The 16,747-nt window shown below is 44.6% G+C and overlaps 1 protein-coding gene across 12 annotated transcripts in view; it reads left to right on the forward strand.

The window, feature by feature from the left end:
- Positions 1-16,747, forward strand: part of SCTR (secretin receptor) — an 89,205-nt gene that overhangs the window by 12,248 nt on the left and 60,210 nt on the right. For 9 of the 12 annotated variants that reach the window (XM_070581119.1, XM_070581122.1, XM_070581124.1 and 6 more), the window contains exon 1: positions 1,625-1,934. The exons of the other annotated variants lie outside the window; for them this stretch is intronic. In XM_070581119.1, coding sequence (XP_070437220.1) covers positions 1,668-1,934 — 267 coding nt within the window. In that variant the 5' untranslated portion in view covers positions 1,625-1,667. Of the gene's footprint in view, positions 1-1,624; positions 1,935-16,747 lie in introns of those variants that run through there. 12 annotated transcript variants of the gene reach the window in all.

A 16,747-nucleotide genomic window follows, 5' to 3' on the forward strand; every position in this document is an offset into this window, starting at 1 on the left:
GGTAGAGAGAGGCCAGGAGGATTATAGGAATGCCAGCTCTACACAAGGAAGGAAACCGCAAGGGTGGGGCTCAGCTCTCCTCTTCCTCACACACCATCTCCCGTTTGCTGCTACTGTAATGGTGCTGCCACAGACATCCTGCACGTATTTCACTGGGTCTTTGGGTGAGTGTTTCCATAGCCAAAGTTCCTAAAGGTGAGTTCGTGGTTATGTATAGTTTAGGTTGTATGTACTGAGCAGTGATTGTGGACCTGGGAGCTGAAAGCATTTTCCCCCCTTTTCTCTCTTTTCTTTTTTTTTTTTTTTTTGTTGTTGTTGTTGAGTTTCTTTTTTTTTAAAGATTGGCTCCTGAGCTAACATCTGTTGCCGATCTTTTTTTTTTTCTTCTTCTTCTCCCCAAAGCCCCCCGGTACACAGTTGTATAGTCTAGTTGCAGGTCCTTCTAGCCGTGCTATGTGGGATGCCACCTCAGCATGGCCTGATGAGCGGTGCCATGTCTGCATCCAGGATCCCAACTGGCAAAATCCTGAGCTGCCAAAGCGGAGCACGTGAACTTAGCCACTCGGCCACAGGGCCGGTCCCCTCCCCCTTTTATTTCTGCTGTGATTTACCGGCCTCCCCTTATCCATAGCCTCTTCAGGTAGGGAAGGCTACTAAGGCCTAGGATATATTACTTTGACAGCAGTTTAGCAAGGTGACCAGAGGTCAGTCACAGAGAATCAGGGTTGGCCGTGCAAGTGTAGACCCCAGCTTTCCCATCTCACCGTCTCAGTCCTGTGTACCTGGCAATGTCATTGATCCTCCTCTACTCTCATTGCCCTCCTCTGACAAACCAGCATAATATCACCAAGGGGCTTTGGAGGAATTCCACGAGCCGATGTACTTGAAGAGCTTTGGAGAAAGGGCAAGACAGAAGGAGAGGCAAGGGGAAAGGGAGTGGGCACCAGGGCAGAGAAAAACAAACGGGGTCTTCAGGAGCCATTTGAGGTCACCTTGTACTGAGAGGCCAACAGCCATCCTCCAGGACCTCTGAGCCCTGAGACTCAGGTAGAGCAGGCTGCCAGGAACGTCTGCCTGGTGCTGACAGAGCTTTCCTGGGACGCCAGGAAGCAGGGAGCCTCCAGGAGGCTCCTCTTCAGCTCGGCCCCAAACGCCGGGGTATACCAGATGAACCTCCTGGGTCTCACTTGATCATCAAGGCTTCCTCGTGTGATGGAGCTCATGGGAGTGAAACTTCTTGGAATTAACGTGTGTGACTTTAATAATGAAGAAACCCAAGGTGAAAATCGGAAATAAAGTGTAAGGTAGCTGACCCACAGAAGGGACGCAATAGGCATTTACCGAGCACCGGCTATGTCACAGGGCACTAGTACAACCTTCTTTCAACCCGAAGGTGGGATTTACTAGATGTGTTGTTGGGCTCAACAAGGTGGTATGCGTTGCTCATCCGCACGCAGCAAGGTTGTGGCGGGGCTGACCCAGAACTTAGAGAGCGCTCTTTCCGGACTCGGAGTGTCGCAGCATCAAGGCTCAGTCAGCGTGCCCTCTCCTGCGGGAGCCGGCCCCGGCCCCGCGCCCTCCCTCCGCCTCCTCCCCTGCCAGCCTTCGCCTGGGCCCCCGCCAGTCCTGGCTGCGTGGAGGACGCAGCGAGGGCCGCGTCCTTATCAATGGGTTGTGCCGCTCAGTGCGCGCGGCCACCTGGTCAGAGGAGGAGCAGTCCCGGAGCCCGCCGCGGGGTGGTGGCCCAGCTATGGCTCCTCTGGACGCGGCGGCCGGCAGGGGTCCGGGATCCTGCGGGGGCTGCTGAGCCCCGGAGCGGCGGGTGCGCCCAGGCCGGCGGCCGTCGGGGTGCTGGGGGGAGCGCGCCGGGCACCATGCGCCCCCACCTGCCGCCGTCGCTGCTGCTGCTGCTGCTCCTCTGCGCCGCTCACGCCGTGAGTACCGCGCTCCTCCGCGGGCAGGAGCACCCCCGCCCCGGGACCTACGCGGGATGGGCTGGAGGGGGACCCCCAGATCTTAAGCCAAGGAGTGGGAACTCCTACCCCCATCCCCTGCAACAATAATCTCTATCAGCTTGTCTCCAGAGGACCCCCTCTCCCCAAATAAAACAGCGTGTGCACCTGGCGAAGGCAGCTCTGAGGTAAATCCCCTCTCCCGCCCAGCCACCCCTTCCTCCAGGCTGCGCCTAGATGGAAATTCTGGAGCCGTCTCTGGGGACTTTGCCTCTATTTCTCTGAAACCTCATAATCGCCTTTGGAGGCTGGTATTACCCCCCTCACTTTACGGACAAGGAAATCGAGCCTCTGAGAGGCCAAAAATCTTGCCCCAGGAAAAGACGATTGGAACCCACATCGGTCTGCCGCAAAGCCTTGACATTTTCACACACACTGGGCTACAGATGGGAAAACCTCAAAAAGCTCTGGCTGGAGTTTCCGGGTCTGTGATGGGACCGCTAGCAGCTCCCTCCCTCCTCTCTCCTGAGGGAGTTGGCTCCCTAATGTCTGCGTGTCCGGGGATCCTGGGAGCAGCTGATCTCTGTGAACCAGGTCCAGGGAGGAGCTGGAAGAGAAAAGAAAAGGAGGCAGAGTGGGTGGCTTGTTTTTCCTTCTTACAGAAACTCCTGAGAGGCCCGGGCGTCTCCCACTGGCATTTGTGAATGAGACAGTGACTGTACCCACACTGCCTGGATGGAAGGAATGGGGAGTGGGTGGCAGAGTGGGGAGTGGGAAATAGGGGTGCAGATTCGAGAACCACACCTTCCCACTAGCATTCCAAACTGGCCCCCAAGTCCTTTGTCCCAGGAAACTCCCCAGGAAAAGAGGTTGGGAACCCAATTCTGGCCTCTAATCTCCGTTCTGGGCAAGTCCTTCCTGGTGTCCAATGACCTTGCCTTCCTGTAGTCCTCTCCTGTTTGATGGTAAGAAAAACCTCTGCTCCTGGAGCTCATGGGAGTGTCGACACGCAGGAGATGCCCATCTTTCTGGCAGCTCCATGACATTCCAGCAGCAATAGTTTGGAAGAGTGGAATTTAGGGATCTCATTCCCAGCTCCCTTGTAACCTTGGAGCCTCTTCTCAGTGGCAGTGCTGCTGTTGGAAGGTGCTAGAGCAATAGTACCAACTCATTAGTCTCAACTCCCAATTTGGGGAAATAACCCCTCGGACACTGGGGACAATTCAAAGCCAAATATAGCCTAGAGGTGTGTTGTTATTCAATGCCCAGGGATGGGAGAGGCAATAACTCCCTCCTCATGACCATCCCAGCCACCTTCTTAAGTATTTGCAGTAACTCTGAGCTTGTCAGAAGAAATGAACAGATGGCTGGGCTTCAGGACTGAGGTTCAACCTCCATTTTAATCTCAAGGGGATCCCCGGGTGACCTCGGGAATAAGCAGAGGGGGAAATGAGAGCTTTCACTTGGTTCACGTCTTCAGTGTGCCTTGAAAGGATGCTTCAGTGTGCTTTTCCAGTTCCCTTATTTTACAGAGGAGCAAACTGAGACCCACAGAGAGGAGGGACCTGCTCAAATCACAAGGGAGCAGTAGAGCTGGGACTAGAACCCAGATTTCTTGATTCCCAGCCTTGCAGCCCTTTGTCTTTCCAGGCCATTTCCATACACTCATGCACTGCCTCGTATTATTACAAGATGGTTTCCTGTGTATAAGTCTCGGTCCTCTGGTTATTTTGTGGCTTATCCAGACCTGAGGTCTCACACGTCTTGGCAGAGAACTCCTTTAATAAACAGGAGTGGAACTGACCTACTTGGGTTGGAGTATTTTCCAGCCTATCCAGCTCTGCTTTCCTTCTATTTGTTTAACTCTGTGTGGTCAGACGTTTCATTTTGAAATTTTAAGGGAATTCAAGCAACTTTTTGTTCAGTTGGGGCTCCCCTTTGAAGGAGAGCATAGGCGTCTTCCTAATAGGGTGTCATTGGGCCAAACTGCTTATTACTAGCCCCCCCCCCCTTGCCTTTCCATACAGGGAGGTGTCAGGAGGGTCTCTTGCAAGTAGAAGGCAAACAGTGATGATGGCTGATGGGGCCAGTTTTCTGAGACCTCCACTGGAAACTCTGACCACGCCTCCCTTTGCTACCTCCTCCCCCACCCCCATATCTCAGGAGGATTGTACCTGCAATGATACTGTGATTGTTTACTAGCATTAATTTCAGTTTAATCTAATTCCTGTGTAAAACATAGAACAAATACTGAATTACACACAGCATTTTATTGAGGGGGCCAGAGATGAGCTTGGGGTCACAAAATCCAATAGGAGATACATTCCCAAACTGTTTAGGGGAGTCCTTCACTTCACTTTGCCCTCACCTTCAGCATTCCCAAAGAGCTCCCCTCTGTCCCCCGTCCCCATGATGCCCACCTTATCGTTTCCTCCCATGCCAAGGGAGAGCATAGCTCTCTTCCTGGCAGCCCGAGCTGAAAGCACAGACCAATAACCAGGATTAGAGCTCCACCACCAGAGCCGCCCCTCCCATGGCCCCCGATTGGTCCCTACTGCCCTGCCCTTAGCAAGCTGAGGTTTCTCACCACGGGTCTTCTCTTGGGACCTGGGACAACCTGCCGCCTGAGGTAAAACCCGCGACACTCAGATCCTGTCTACTTACTTCCATTCCAAACAGGGGAGGGCTGCTCAGCATTTCTGTAGACTTCAGAAAATGAGAGCATTCTGGGGCCCGTCCAGCTCCAGCACTGCATGTCTAACAGTTCAGGGGCATGTGGGGAGGGGACATCCCTGGGTGATCATGTGCTGCAGCCCCAGGCATCATGCTGCCAGGATTCCTGAGTTCTCCAGTCTGCTCCAGAATCCCCACGTGTCCAGCATCAGTTCCCTCACCCATGGCTCTCAGAGGCTCTCCCTGATGTGCACATGTCTTTTCAAATTCCTGACCTTACCACCCCCTCTTTCATTTTCAACAGACAAGTTTACCTTCTGTTTCCTGAGATTTGAGGAATGAACGTCCTCTGACAACATCTTGCCCCTATAGATGTGTCTAAATTGTACCCTCTGTTCCCTTCCTTCCATCTGTCTTAGCTTGACTGTCATAACAAAGTACCACAGACTGGGTAGATTAATAACAGAAACGTATTTTCTCAGCGTTCTAGAGGCTGGAAGTCCCACATCAAGGGCCAGCAGGGCTGGGTTCTGGTGAGAGCTCTCTTCCTGGCTTGCAGGAGGCTGCTTTGTCCTCACGTGGCCTTTCCTCTGGGTGGGTACGGAGAGACAGAGAGTGAGCTTTCTGGTGTCTCTCCTTACAAGGACACTAATCCTATCAGGTCAGGACCCCACCCTTATGACCTTATTTAACCTTAATTACTTCCTTATAGGCCCTATCTCCAAACACAGCCACACTGAGGGGTTAGGGCTTCAATATATGAATTTGGGGGCGGGGGGGCACAAGCATTCAGTCCATAACACCATCCCAGTGGAAGAGAGGCTCTCCTCCTGCCCAGGAGAGTCCCTACACCTGTGCTCCCAATCTCTACCCCCCACCCCCCCGCCCTTCACAGGGACTTCCGTTCCGAGACGAACAATGCAGCCATCATGCCCAACATCACAGTCTTCCTCTTGACCCACTTTTCCCCATCAGCTGGTCCACTTGCCCAAGTCAGTCCAGCCCAGGCAGTAAAGAGCCCTCCCTCTGCGCTCTGGGCTTCTAGCCACAGTTCCACCTCTGCCCCTTGATGAGCAGCTTCTCGGAAGAAGCGCCCACCATCATTGCTTCCACTTCCGCTCATTTCTCAGCCCGCTGCAACCTGGTTCCCACCTCATCCCACACTGAAGTCAGTCTCATGTGTGGCCTTCATTTTGCCACGTTCACTACACACTTTCCAGTCCTGGTCCTACCTAGGGTGAGCACATGATTTAGGAGAGAGACGGGACGTGGTGAATAATGACATCAAGAAAGCAGGCATACACCGTCCTGGGCAAAGTGGGGCAGGAGACCCCAGCCTTTCCGTGGCACTTGGTGACAGGCCACTCCCTCTTTTCCCCTTCCTCCCTTGGCCTCTGCTTCTTCCAGTCTCCTGTTCCTGTGCTGCGTCTCGTGTTGTCCTCCTCCTCGTCTTCGCAGCCCTGTGAGGGTCACTCCCAGGCTCTGTCTCTGGCCCTTGCTTGCTCTTGCCATGTGACCTTCCTTGGCAGTCCCACCGTGTCCTAAGTCCAACCTTCCAGACTTATCCTACTCCAACTCCCAAGCCTTCTTCTCTTCTCCTTGTTTTCACTGTTCTTGAGACTATTGAGACACCCACTCCAGACTCACGGGGTCACACTGTCCCCTGCCCTCACCCCCACATTCAGTCCACTGCCTGCTCTTGCAGAACCTGCCTACTCACTGTCACATCTGGGCCCTCTTCTTTATGGGATGCTGCCGGTGTTGCTGCTCTGGGTTCAACAATCCTCACTTCTTGTCTAAATGATGGAGCCACCTCCCACAGTCCCCTGCTGCCACCTTTGGTCCATTGTGATCTGGTTGCTGCCTTCACCATGCGCTTGGGTCGTTTGCCTCTCTGTACCCCACTGGAGACCATGAGCTTCAAGAGCGGGAACTGTGTCTCATTCACCTTTGTGTCCCTGGTGATGAGTAGATGGCTGGGCATACAGTAGGTGCCCAATAAATGTTTGATGAAATTTTTCATTTTGAACTGGTTGTGTGATGATGAGTTCTCTCTTCTTATTTCTCATTGTATAAACTAGACTAGTATTTCCTTTTTTTACCCTTGAAATTATTTCTTTCCAGTGTCAAGTTGGCAGGCAAGTAATTATAAAGTGAGATATGCAAAGTGATGTTGAGTCTGTCCACCGTCTGCATAATTCAGTAGCTTTTTGTTATATCTCCTCCCAGATTTTACCTTTTCAGATTTAAGAATCTAAAATTAAACTCTAAAATAGCTAACAGAACTCTCTCCTGACATCTTTCATGTCTTATTTCAGGATCTGCTTCGTTATTCTCTCTCTGCAGGCTGGATTTTTCTGTTGCTTTCTAAAGGATAGAATATGGCCACCCCATGGCTGTCAAGCTTGCATGTCTAGGATACAAGAGATTGACCTTACTTCCCTTTCCAATACCAAATAGCCAAGAGAAGAAAGCAGATTGCCCCAAACTGGGTTAGCTTTTCTCTGTTGGTCTGATCAGTAAGATGGAACCTCACGACATAAACTAACCTACCTCAGGCTGAAGGGGTCCTTCCCAGAGAGGAGTTGTTGGCAGATAGGCTGAGCAGACACCTCAAAATATGTCCATCCTCTGAGAAAATCCCCAAAGAAAGGGATGATGGAAGCTAGTCACACAGTCACCAAACAACAGGTGTGACCTTGTGCACTACAGTGAGCCAGCCATGACTAGGTGCTGAGAGAGACAAAGGGGACACTCTCTATAGAGATACTATGAGATGTAACTTAGAGAGTTTACAACTTAATTGCCTTTTCTAAAACATTACCTTAGGTTTTACCCCAGCAAACCCAAAACAAAATCTAAAATATGAGAGAAAAAAAGTGGAATTTGCCCAGGATGGCAATGGGCAGGTATCAGTTCCACAGTTCTGCAACTAGAAAGGATTTAACACAGAAAGTCAAAGGGCTCCTTGAAGAAAGTCCCAGAGCAGTTGGTTGGCAATATTATACAGTGTTGTTCCAGTCGGAACCTTGGAGTGCACATATGATATGTAGTTGATGAGGTGAAGGCCTATGAATTTTGTGATCAACAAAAAAATAAATTTAGGGGCCGGCCCGGTGGCACAGCGCTTAAGTTCGCATGTTCCGCTTTGGCAGCCTGGGGTCCATCGGTTCGGATCCCAAATGTAGACATGGCACTGCTCATCAAGCCATGCTGTGGCAGGCATCCCACATATAAAGTGGAGGAAGGTGGGCATGGATGTTAGCTCAGGGCTAGTCTTCCTCAGCAAAAAGAAGAGGATTGGCAGCAGTTGTTAGCTCAGGGCTGATCTTCCTCAAAAAAAAAAAAAAAAAATTTAATTAAAAATTTCAGGAAAAGACAAAAATTATATGAAAAATTTGTGGTCCAAATTTTAAAAAGCCAGACTTTGACGTGAGTTTAGCAGTATTTTAAAAACTCCAGATGTAAAGATCGCTTAGACTCAAACTCTGAAACTAAAGAGGAAAGTGTACATAATGTGTCTTTTTGGTTAATTAAAATATTAAGAAAAGTGCTATTTAGTAAATATTTTTCTGGCAATCTCATTAAATTTATGGGGAATACATATTTTTAAGTGTACTTAGGTCTGGAGTGCTATTTTTACCACCAAACAGCACCCAATTCTTGGTATCAACTTATTTTCTACTCAAAACTTTTCACTTATGACACCAAATATACAGGGTTTTTCCTCACACTGACAACCAACTCTCCAGACACCAGCTGGGTGTCCGGGTGTCCTACAGTTCACTTCAGTTCTGACACTAACTGCCTGGAGTTAGCACAGACCCCACAAGTTAAGGGGTCAGTCCCACAAGACTGCTCCTACTTCAGACACCAATCCTAGTCCGGGCCACCCAAACTTCTGACTGACCAGCTATAAATTGGGAGTTCCCATGACCCCCTCCTTGGGTTCGATAATGTGCTAGAATGGCTCACAGAATCAAGAGAGCACTTCACTTACTATTAATGGTTTATTATAAAGGATGTAACTCAGGGACAGCCAGAGGAAGAGACGCATAGGACAAAGAAGGGGACACACGGAGCTCCCATTCCCTTTCTGGGTGCGCCACCCTCCCAGCACCTCGATATATTCACCAGCCTGGAAGCTCCTGAACCCTGTTGCTTAGAGTACTTATGGAGGTTTCATTTCATAGTCGTTATTGATAAAATCATTGACCATTGGTGATTAACTCAATCTCCAGCCCCTCTCTCCTCTCCAGTGGTTGGAAGGGTGAGGCTGAAAGTTCCAACCCTCTAACCACATGGTTGGTCTTTGTGGTGACCAGAGCCATGCTGAGGTTATCTAGGGGCCCCAGCCACCAGTCATCTTATTAACGTATAAGAGGTCACTCCTCACTTTGGAGATTCCAAGCATCTTAGAAGCTCTTGTATCAGGAACTGGGGACCAAGACCAAATATTATAAAAAAAGATGCTCCTCTCACCCCCATCACTCAGGAAATTACAAGGGTTTTAGGATGACTTTGCCAGGAACCAGGGACAAAGACCAAATATATGTTTCTTATTATATCACAATATCACATTGAGACATCCAGTTTAGAATGGCAGACTAACCATATGTGTTTATCTATTCTGCCCCGGGAACTCCCTTAAAATGACAGTAAAGGAGTCAAAAGTGTGTAAACCCACAGAGTCAGAAAACAAGACAAGAGACAACAATGAAGCAGAGATTTCAGGAAATCTTTGGGAAATGGAAAGCGAATGAAGTAGTGGCAGCAGTACGTGAAAAATAACAACCTATATGCCTACAGTGTGTGGAGGGGGCGTCGACGAGAAACTGTCCAGTTGGCTCAAAGCACCATGGGAAGGCCCCAAGCACAGAGCAGACAGGGTGGTAGGGAAGATTAGAGAAAGGTCAAAAGATTAAAGGACTGATCCACGGTGTCCATCATTCAACTGACATGGATCCCAGAAAGACAGAATAGGGGAGGTGAAGGGAGGAAATACTAAAATAAAGAACATCATATTGTAAAAATTCCCGGAAATGAACACAAATCTTCACATGGAAACACCCACTGAGTATCTAGCCAATGAATTAAAAAAGAACCCTTGCCTCAAGGAATTTTAAAATAACTAAAAACAAAGAAAAATCCTAAATATTTCTAGACAGAAAAAAAAAGTCACATACAGAAGGTTTGAAATCAGAATTGGATTTCTTATCAACACAGGAAGAGAGAAAGAAAAATGCCTTCAAAATTTGGAAGGAAAATTATTTTCAACCTAGAATTCTCTGCCCAAATTATTAGTTAATTTGGTAATTAATCAAATTGATAAAAGATTTTTCACTCCTGCAAAGATTGAAAAAGTTACCTCCTGTGCATGCTTTCTCACCAAGTTACTAGAGCATGTGCTTCTGTAAAACAAGGAAGTAAAGCAAGGAAAAAGATGTGGATCTAGGAAATGGGACCCTAACCAGGAGGGCTGGGGAGAAGATACTCAAAAGCCCAGCCAGGCAACAGGCCCAGACTGGAGCAGAGGCAGGGGGACTGTGGCAGAGAGGTCGCCAGAGGTAAAACAAATAGAACTTCTGATCGATGGCTAACAGAGCTGTGGGAGCACTTGGAAAAATTAGCCAAGTGTACGTCAAAAACTAATCAAATGAAAAAACAAAGTAATCATTGACCTCAGGAAAAACAAAATGTACAAAAGAGACATAATCATTTTACATGACTAGACTCAGCAGTGAACAATATTTCATAGTCAAAATAAGTCATTATAAATACCAACCGTTCAATTAACTGAAAATTAAATCAAGAGAAGGACCTGCACTATATGGGGAAGAGAAGTATATGTAGGGAGGTTTAAAAATGTCTAAATCTTTATCTTCCATCGCAGACAGTTTTTGATAATGTTTCACATTAATAAACCAGAAATAGCAGTATAAGAATGTCATTTTAAAATTTGGAGATACAAATGAAAATAAACAGCTAAAAGGAGTTGAGAACAGTTGACTCCAGAGAGCAGATAAGATTAGGGAAGGGAATTGCTCTTTTTCATTATAAACACTTTGGTACTAATACTGTACAAGTAAAATTTTTCTTAAAAAAATACTTATACAAACTCAATTTTTAAAAAAAACTGTTTAAAGGGAACTTTTAAGGACTAATAGCTCTCATTTTGAGGAAAATTCTGTATAAATTTTAACAATTCTTTCATCTTCATTTGTCTCATGTGAATTTTAAGTAAAATTATATTAATATTTTTAAATTTAATAAGTATATGGAAATATATGTATAAATATACATGCATATGGCTACTAAATATCGACCTCTGCTCCCCTTCTCTAGGTTGATTTAGATAATAAGGGAGCTTCTTTCCCATTCGTTCCCTCACCAAGGCATCTTACAAGTGGTTGCTCCACTGAACGCGCAGCACTCCCAGCCGCTCCCAGCAACCTTGAGGGCCTACTCCTTCACTTCCACATGGCTGGTCACCATCTGGAAGCCACGGACTCAGTCTTTTCAGCAGACCACTGTTGCTGTCACACAGACATCAGTGGACACCTCGTATTTCTTTCGTTGGCATGCCACCACCACACAGTATTATCTTGGTTTATTAAATTTTAATGAAAGGATCAAGTGTAAAAGAAATGTGGGATGATCCATTTCACACCCATTAGGGTGGCTGTTATTACAACAGAAAAATAACAAGGGTTGATGAGGTTGTGGAGCAGTTGGAACCCTTGCGCCTTGCTGGTGGGAATGTAAAACGGCGCAGCTGCTATGGGAAGCAGTTTGGTGGTTCCTTAAAAAAGTAAACACAGTACTAGCATATGATCCAGCAATTTCACTTCTGGGCATACACCCAAAAAAATTGAGAGCAGGGACTCAAAGAGATATTTGTACACCCATGTTCATAGCAGCATTGTTCACAATAGCCAAGAGGTAGAAATAACCCAAGTGTCCATCAACAGATGAATGGATGAACAAATGTGGTATATATATATTCAGCCTTAAAAAGGAAGAAAATTCTGACAGATGCTACAACACGGACATGAAATAAGCTAGACACAAAAGAACAAATATTGTATGATTCTACTTATATGAAGTACCTGGAATAGGCAAATTCATAGAGTCAGAAAGTGGAACAGCGGTTACCGGGGGCTGGGGGAAGAGGCAATGGGGAGTTCCTGTTGAATGGATACAGAGTTTCTGTTGGGATGTTGAAAAAGTTGTGGAAATGGATAGTGGTGATAATTGTACAACACTGTAAGTGTACTTAATGTCACTGAATTGTACACTTAAACCAGGGTTAAAATGGCAAATTTTATGTTATGTGTATTTTACTAGTTCTAAAAACAAAAAAGAAATGTAGGACGAGAAGAAAAAGTTAAACTGTCCTCTGATTATTATTTTTTCTGTAGTCCCAGGGGAAATCACTAAGGAAGTTGAATTTTCTTGGAGGGAGATTCCCATTGTAGGTGTTCTCCCATTTCTAATCTTGCTCTGCTGCTCTCAAGAGCCCTCTTTGCTGACGTACACCTTTCTTCAATCTCCAACCATGGAAACTGCCACTCACTTTGGGGTAACTTCACTCCTTGTCTACACACATTGATGCAGCTCTGGAATCTATTTCCCACCCTCTGTCAATCAGCTATGCTGCATAACAATAACAAAAATCTCAGCGGCATACAGCAATAAATGTTTATTTCTCTCAGTGTTTGCAAGTGAGCTGGGGTTTGATTGATCAGCCACAATATTGACAGTGATACGGGCAACGTACTGAACATTCCTATTACCCCACGGATGCTACCCACTTCTCTCCCACTCCCACCTCTTCCTTAATTCCTGACAACCGCTAACATGTTCTCCATTTCTATAATTTTGTCATTTCAAGAATGTTATATAAATGGAATCCTATAGTCTGTAACCTTTGGGGATTGGCTTTTTTCCTTCAGCATACGTCTCTGGAGATTCATCAGGTCGGTACATGTATCAACAGTTTGTTCCTTTTTACTGCTAAGTGGAATTCCATGGTATGGGTGTACCATAGTTTGTTTAACCATTTACCATTGAAAGACATCTGGATTGTGTCAGCTTGGGGCTGTTATGGATAAAACTGCTATAAATGTTTGTGTGCAGTTTTTGCATGCATATTAGTTTTCCTTTCTCTGAGATAAAAGCCCAGGAGCACAATTGTTGGGTCATAGAATAGTTGCATGTATGGCTTTTCTTAAGGCCCTGCCAACCTGCTTTCCGGAGTGGTTTTCCCTTTCCCCATTCCCACCAGCAGCATGTGAGTGGTCTCTTGTCTCCACAAACTTACCGTTATTTTTTGTTTTAGCTATTCTGACAGGCATGTAGCGATATCACATTGTGGTTTCAATTTGCATTTACCTAATAGCTCATAAAGTTGAACATCTTTTCACATGCGTATTTGCCTCCGTATATCTTCTTCTGTGAAATGTCTCTTCATGTCTTTGCCTATGTTCTAATTAGATTTTTGTTTACTATTGAATTTTGAATGTTCTTTATATGTTCTAGATATTAGTCCTCTCTCAGTTATGTGGATTGCAAATATTTTCTCCCAGTCTGTGGCTTGTCTTTTCATCCTCTTAACACGGCTTTTCATGGAGCAAAAATGTTTAATTTTTCTGAAATCCAATTTATCAACTTTTCTTTTCATGGATCATGCTTCTGGTGTCAAGTATAAGAAATCTTTGCCTTGCTCTACATCTTGAAGATTTTCTCCTATGCTTTTTTCTAAAAGTTTTAGTTTAACGTTTTGCGTTGAAGTCCACGATGAACTTGAGGCAATTTTTGTGTAAGGTGTAAGACTTAGCTCAAGGTTTGTTTTGTTCTGTGTAGATGTCCTGTTGCTCCAGCACCATTGCAACTCTTCTACCAATACCACACTATTTCGATTACTGTAGCTATATAATGAGTCTTAAAATTAGGTAAACTGATTCCTCCCACTTAATTTTTTTAAATTAATACAATTTATTTTGTTGAGTGGATTTAGGTTTAAGAAAAATTGAACAAAAAGTACAAAAAATTCCCCTTTACCCGCTTAACCCCTCCTCTCCAATGTCTGCTATTGTTAATGTCTCGCATTAATGTGGTACGTTTGTTACAATTGATGAGCTAGTATTGAAACACTAACTAAAGTCTATAGTTTAAATTAGGGTTCATTCTTTGTGTTGTAAATTCTGTGGGTTTTGACAAATGTATAGCAAACAATGTATCCATTATTACAGTATCGTGCAGCATAGGCTCACTGTCCTAGAAATCCCCTGTGTTCTCCCTGTTCATCCTCGCGCCCTCCTCCCTCCCCTGAACCCCTGGCAACACCGATCTTTTAGCGTCTCCATAGTTTAGCCTTTCCCAGGCTGTCATATGGTTGGAATCATACAATGTGTACCCTCTTCAGATTGGTTTCTTTCACTTAGCAGTATGTATTTAAGGTTCTACTATGTCTTTTCATGACTTAATAGCTTTTTTATCATGAAATAATATTCCAATTATGGATTTTTTTATCATTGAATAGTATTCCCATTATGGATTTACCACAGTTTGTTTATCCACTGGCCAATTGAATAAGAGGTTGATTTCAAATTTTAGCAATTATGAATAAATATTTTATTTCTAAAAAAAGGTTTCAACTACTCTTTTTCTTTTGCTTTTCCATATAAATTTTAAAATAATTTTGTCTATATCTCCGAAAAGCTTGTTGGGATTTTGATAGGAATTGTGTCAAACCTGTGTATCAGTTTTGGGAGAACTGATATCTTTACTGTGCTGAGTCTTCTAGTCCGTGAATATGATATATTTCTCCATTTATTTAGAACGTCTTTGGTTTCTTTCATCAGGATTTTGCAGTTTTCAGCATACGAGTCCTATACATGTTTTGTTAGACTTACACCTATTTTTCCTTTATTTTAATTGATTGTAAGTGATCTTTAATTTGGTGTCCATGTGTTCCTTGCTAGTGTATAGAAATACAATTTATTTGTATATGTTTAGCTTATATCCTAAGATCTTGCTGAACTCAGTAGTAGGAAACTTTTTTGTAGATTTCTTGGGAGTTTCTACATAGACAATCATGTCATCTGCAGATAGATATTCCCCCTTTCTGATCTGTATGCCTGTGTTTTCCTTTTCTTGTCTTATTGCACTAGCCAGGACTTCCAGTACTATTTTGAATATGAATGGTGAGAGTCGACATCCTTGCCTCATTCCCATTGTTAGGGAGAAAGCATTCAGTCTTTCAACATTAAGTATAATTTAGCTATAGGTTTTTTGTGGATGCTCTTTATCAAGTTGAGGAAGTTCTACTCTGTTCCTATTTTTCTGAGAGTTTTTGTCATGGATGTTGAATTTTGTCAGATACTTTTTCTGCGTTGATTGATGTGATCGTGTAGTTTTTCTTCTTTACCTGTTAATATGGTAGATTACATTGATTGATTTTCAAAAATTGAACTCATGGATTGTTTAGAAGTATGTTGCTTAGTTTCCAAGAATTTTGAGATTTTCCTGTTATGTTTCTGTTATTTACTTTTAGTTTTATTCCATTCCAGTCAGAGAACATATTCTGTATGATGTCAGGTTTTTTTTTTTAATTTGTAGTTTGTGTATAGCCTAGAATATGGTCTTTTTGGTATATGTTCCATGGGCACTTGATAAAAATGTATGTTCTGCTGTTGTTGGATGAGGTGTTCTATAAATGTTGATTGGATTGTTTGTTGATAGTGTTCTTCTAGATCCTTGCTGGTTTTCAGGTGTCTAGCTGTTCTATCAATTGTTGAGAGAGGGCTGTGATGTCTCCAACTGTATTGTAGATCTATTTCTCCTTTCAGTTCTATCAGTTTTTGCTTCATGTGTTTCACAGCTTTGTGGTTTGGTGCATACACATTTAGGATTACGATATCTTTTTGAGGGATTGTTCCTTTCACCATTATGTAATGACTCTCTCTGTCTCTGGTCATTGTTTTTGCTCTACAGTCTTCTTTATCTTACATTAATACAGCCACTCCTGCTTTCTTTAATTAATGTTTGCATAATATATCTTTTCTCACCCTTTTAACTGTCAACATGCCCTTGTCATTATATATTATATATACTATATTATATATTATATTATTTTATATTATATATTACATTATATTATATATATATAAAATCTTAGAGCTGGATGGGTGCAGGCATTTCTGCAGCAGCTCTGTTGTGGCTGATCACAGGCTCTGGGCCAGGGGAGGTGATGTGTATGTCTCGTGGGGACCACAAACCCAGCCAGTTGGTGTGAGGTAGTGATGGGAGAAGAACGGATCCTTTCTGACTACTTTCGTGAAGGGTGGTAAGACATGGACGCTCCCCAACAGCAGGTCATCAGGACACGATTTATGTTTGCCTTTGGAATCATTTGAATACCTTAGCTGCCCTTCTGTGGCCCAGAGCTTTTGTTTACTTGGGCCATTTTGGAGTATGGCCTTGTCCCTGGGGACTTCTCCTGCTCCATTATGGTCGAATTTCCATCTACAAAGCATTAATGTAAGGTTGAAAAAAGGATATAAAACCAAGTTTTTGACCTCTCAGAAGACTGGTTTCTGAAATTGGAGTCCTGGGTTTACGACCTGGGTTACATCCTCTAACCACCCTGGGCCTCGCTTTCCTTTTCTTTCTCTCGTTACAGGGTTATTTTGAGAATTGGATAAGTTAATGTACATGAAAAGACTCTGTAAAATATTAAAATTCCATACTCTGTAAAAAGTAAAGGGTCCAATTCATTGATGTGTGCAGTTGCTCATTCATTCATTCACTCATGTATTTATCAAGTCTCTGGCACAGATGAGATACTGGAGCCATGCTCTGGAAATCTACTCCAGAAAAGCGAGGAGGCCAAGACTGCATGCCAGTCCTCCCTCCACCCTTCTGTCCAGCTCCTCCCAGCCATTGCTCTTCGTCTGGGTGGGATGGATGCTCTCTTCCGTCGGACAGAGAGATGGTTATGGGCAGGTTTCAAAGACCTTGTCTGAACCAAACTAAGCTCACGAAACCTGAGAAATAAGCACTGTTGGAGTGGAATAAATGAAGTCTTACAGACTAACAGTAAGGTGCCCAGAAAGCAA

This window comes from Equus przewalskii, chromosome 17 (genome assembly GCF_037783145.1).
Source record: "Equus przewalskii isolate Varuska chromosome 17, EquPr2, whole genome shotgun sequence".
Taxonomy (NCBI): Eukaryota; Metazoa; Chordata; class Mammalia; order Perissodactyla; family Equidae; genus Equus; species Equus przewalskii.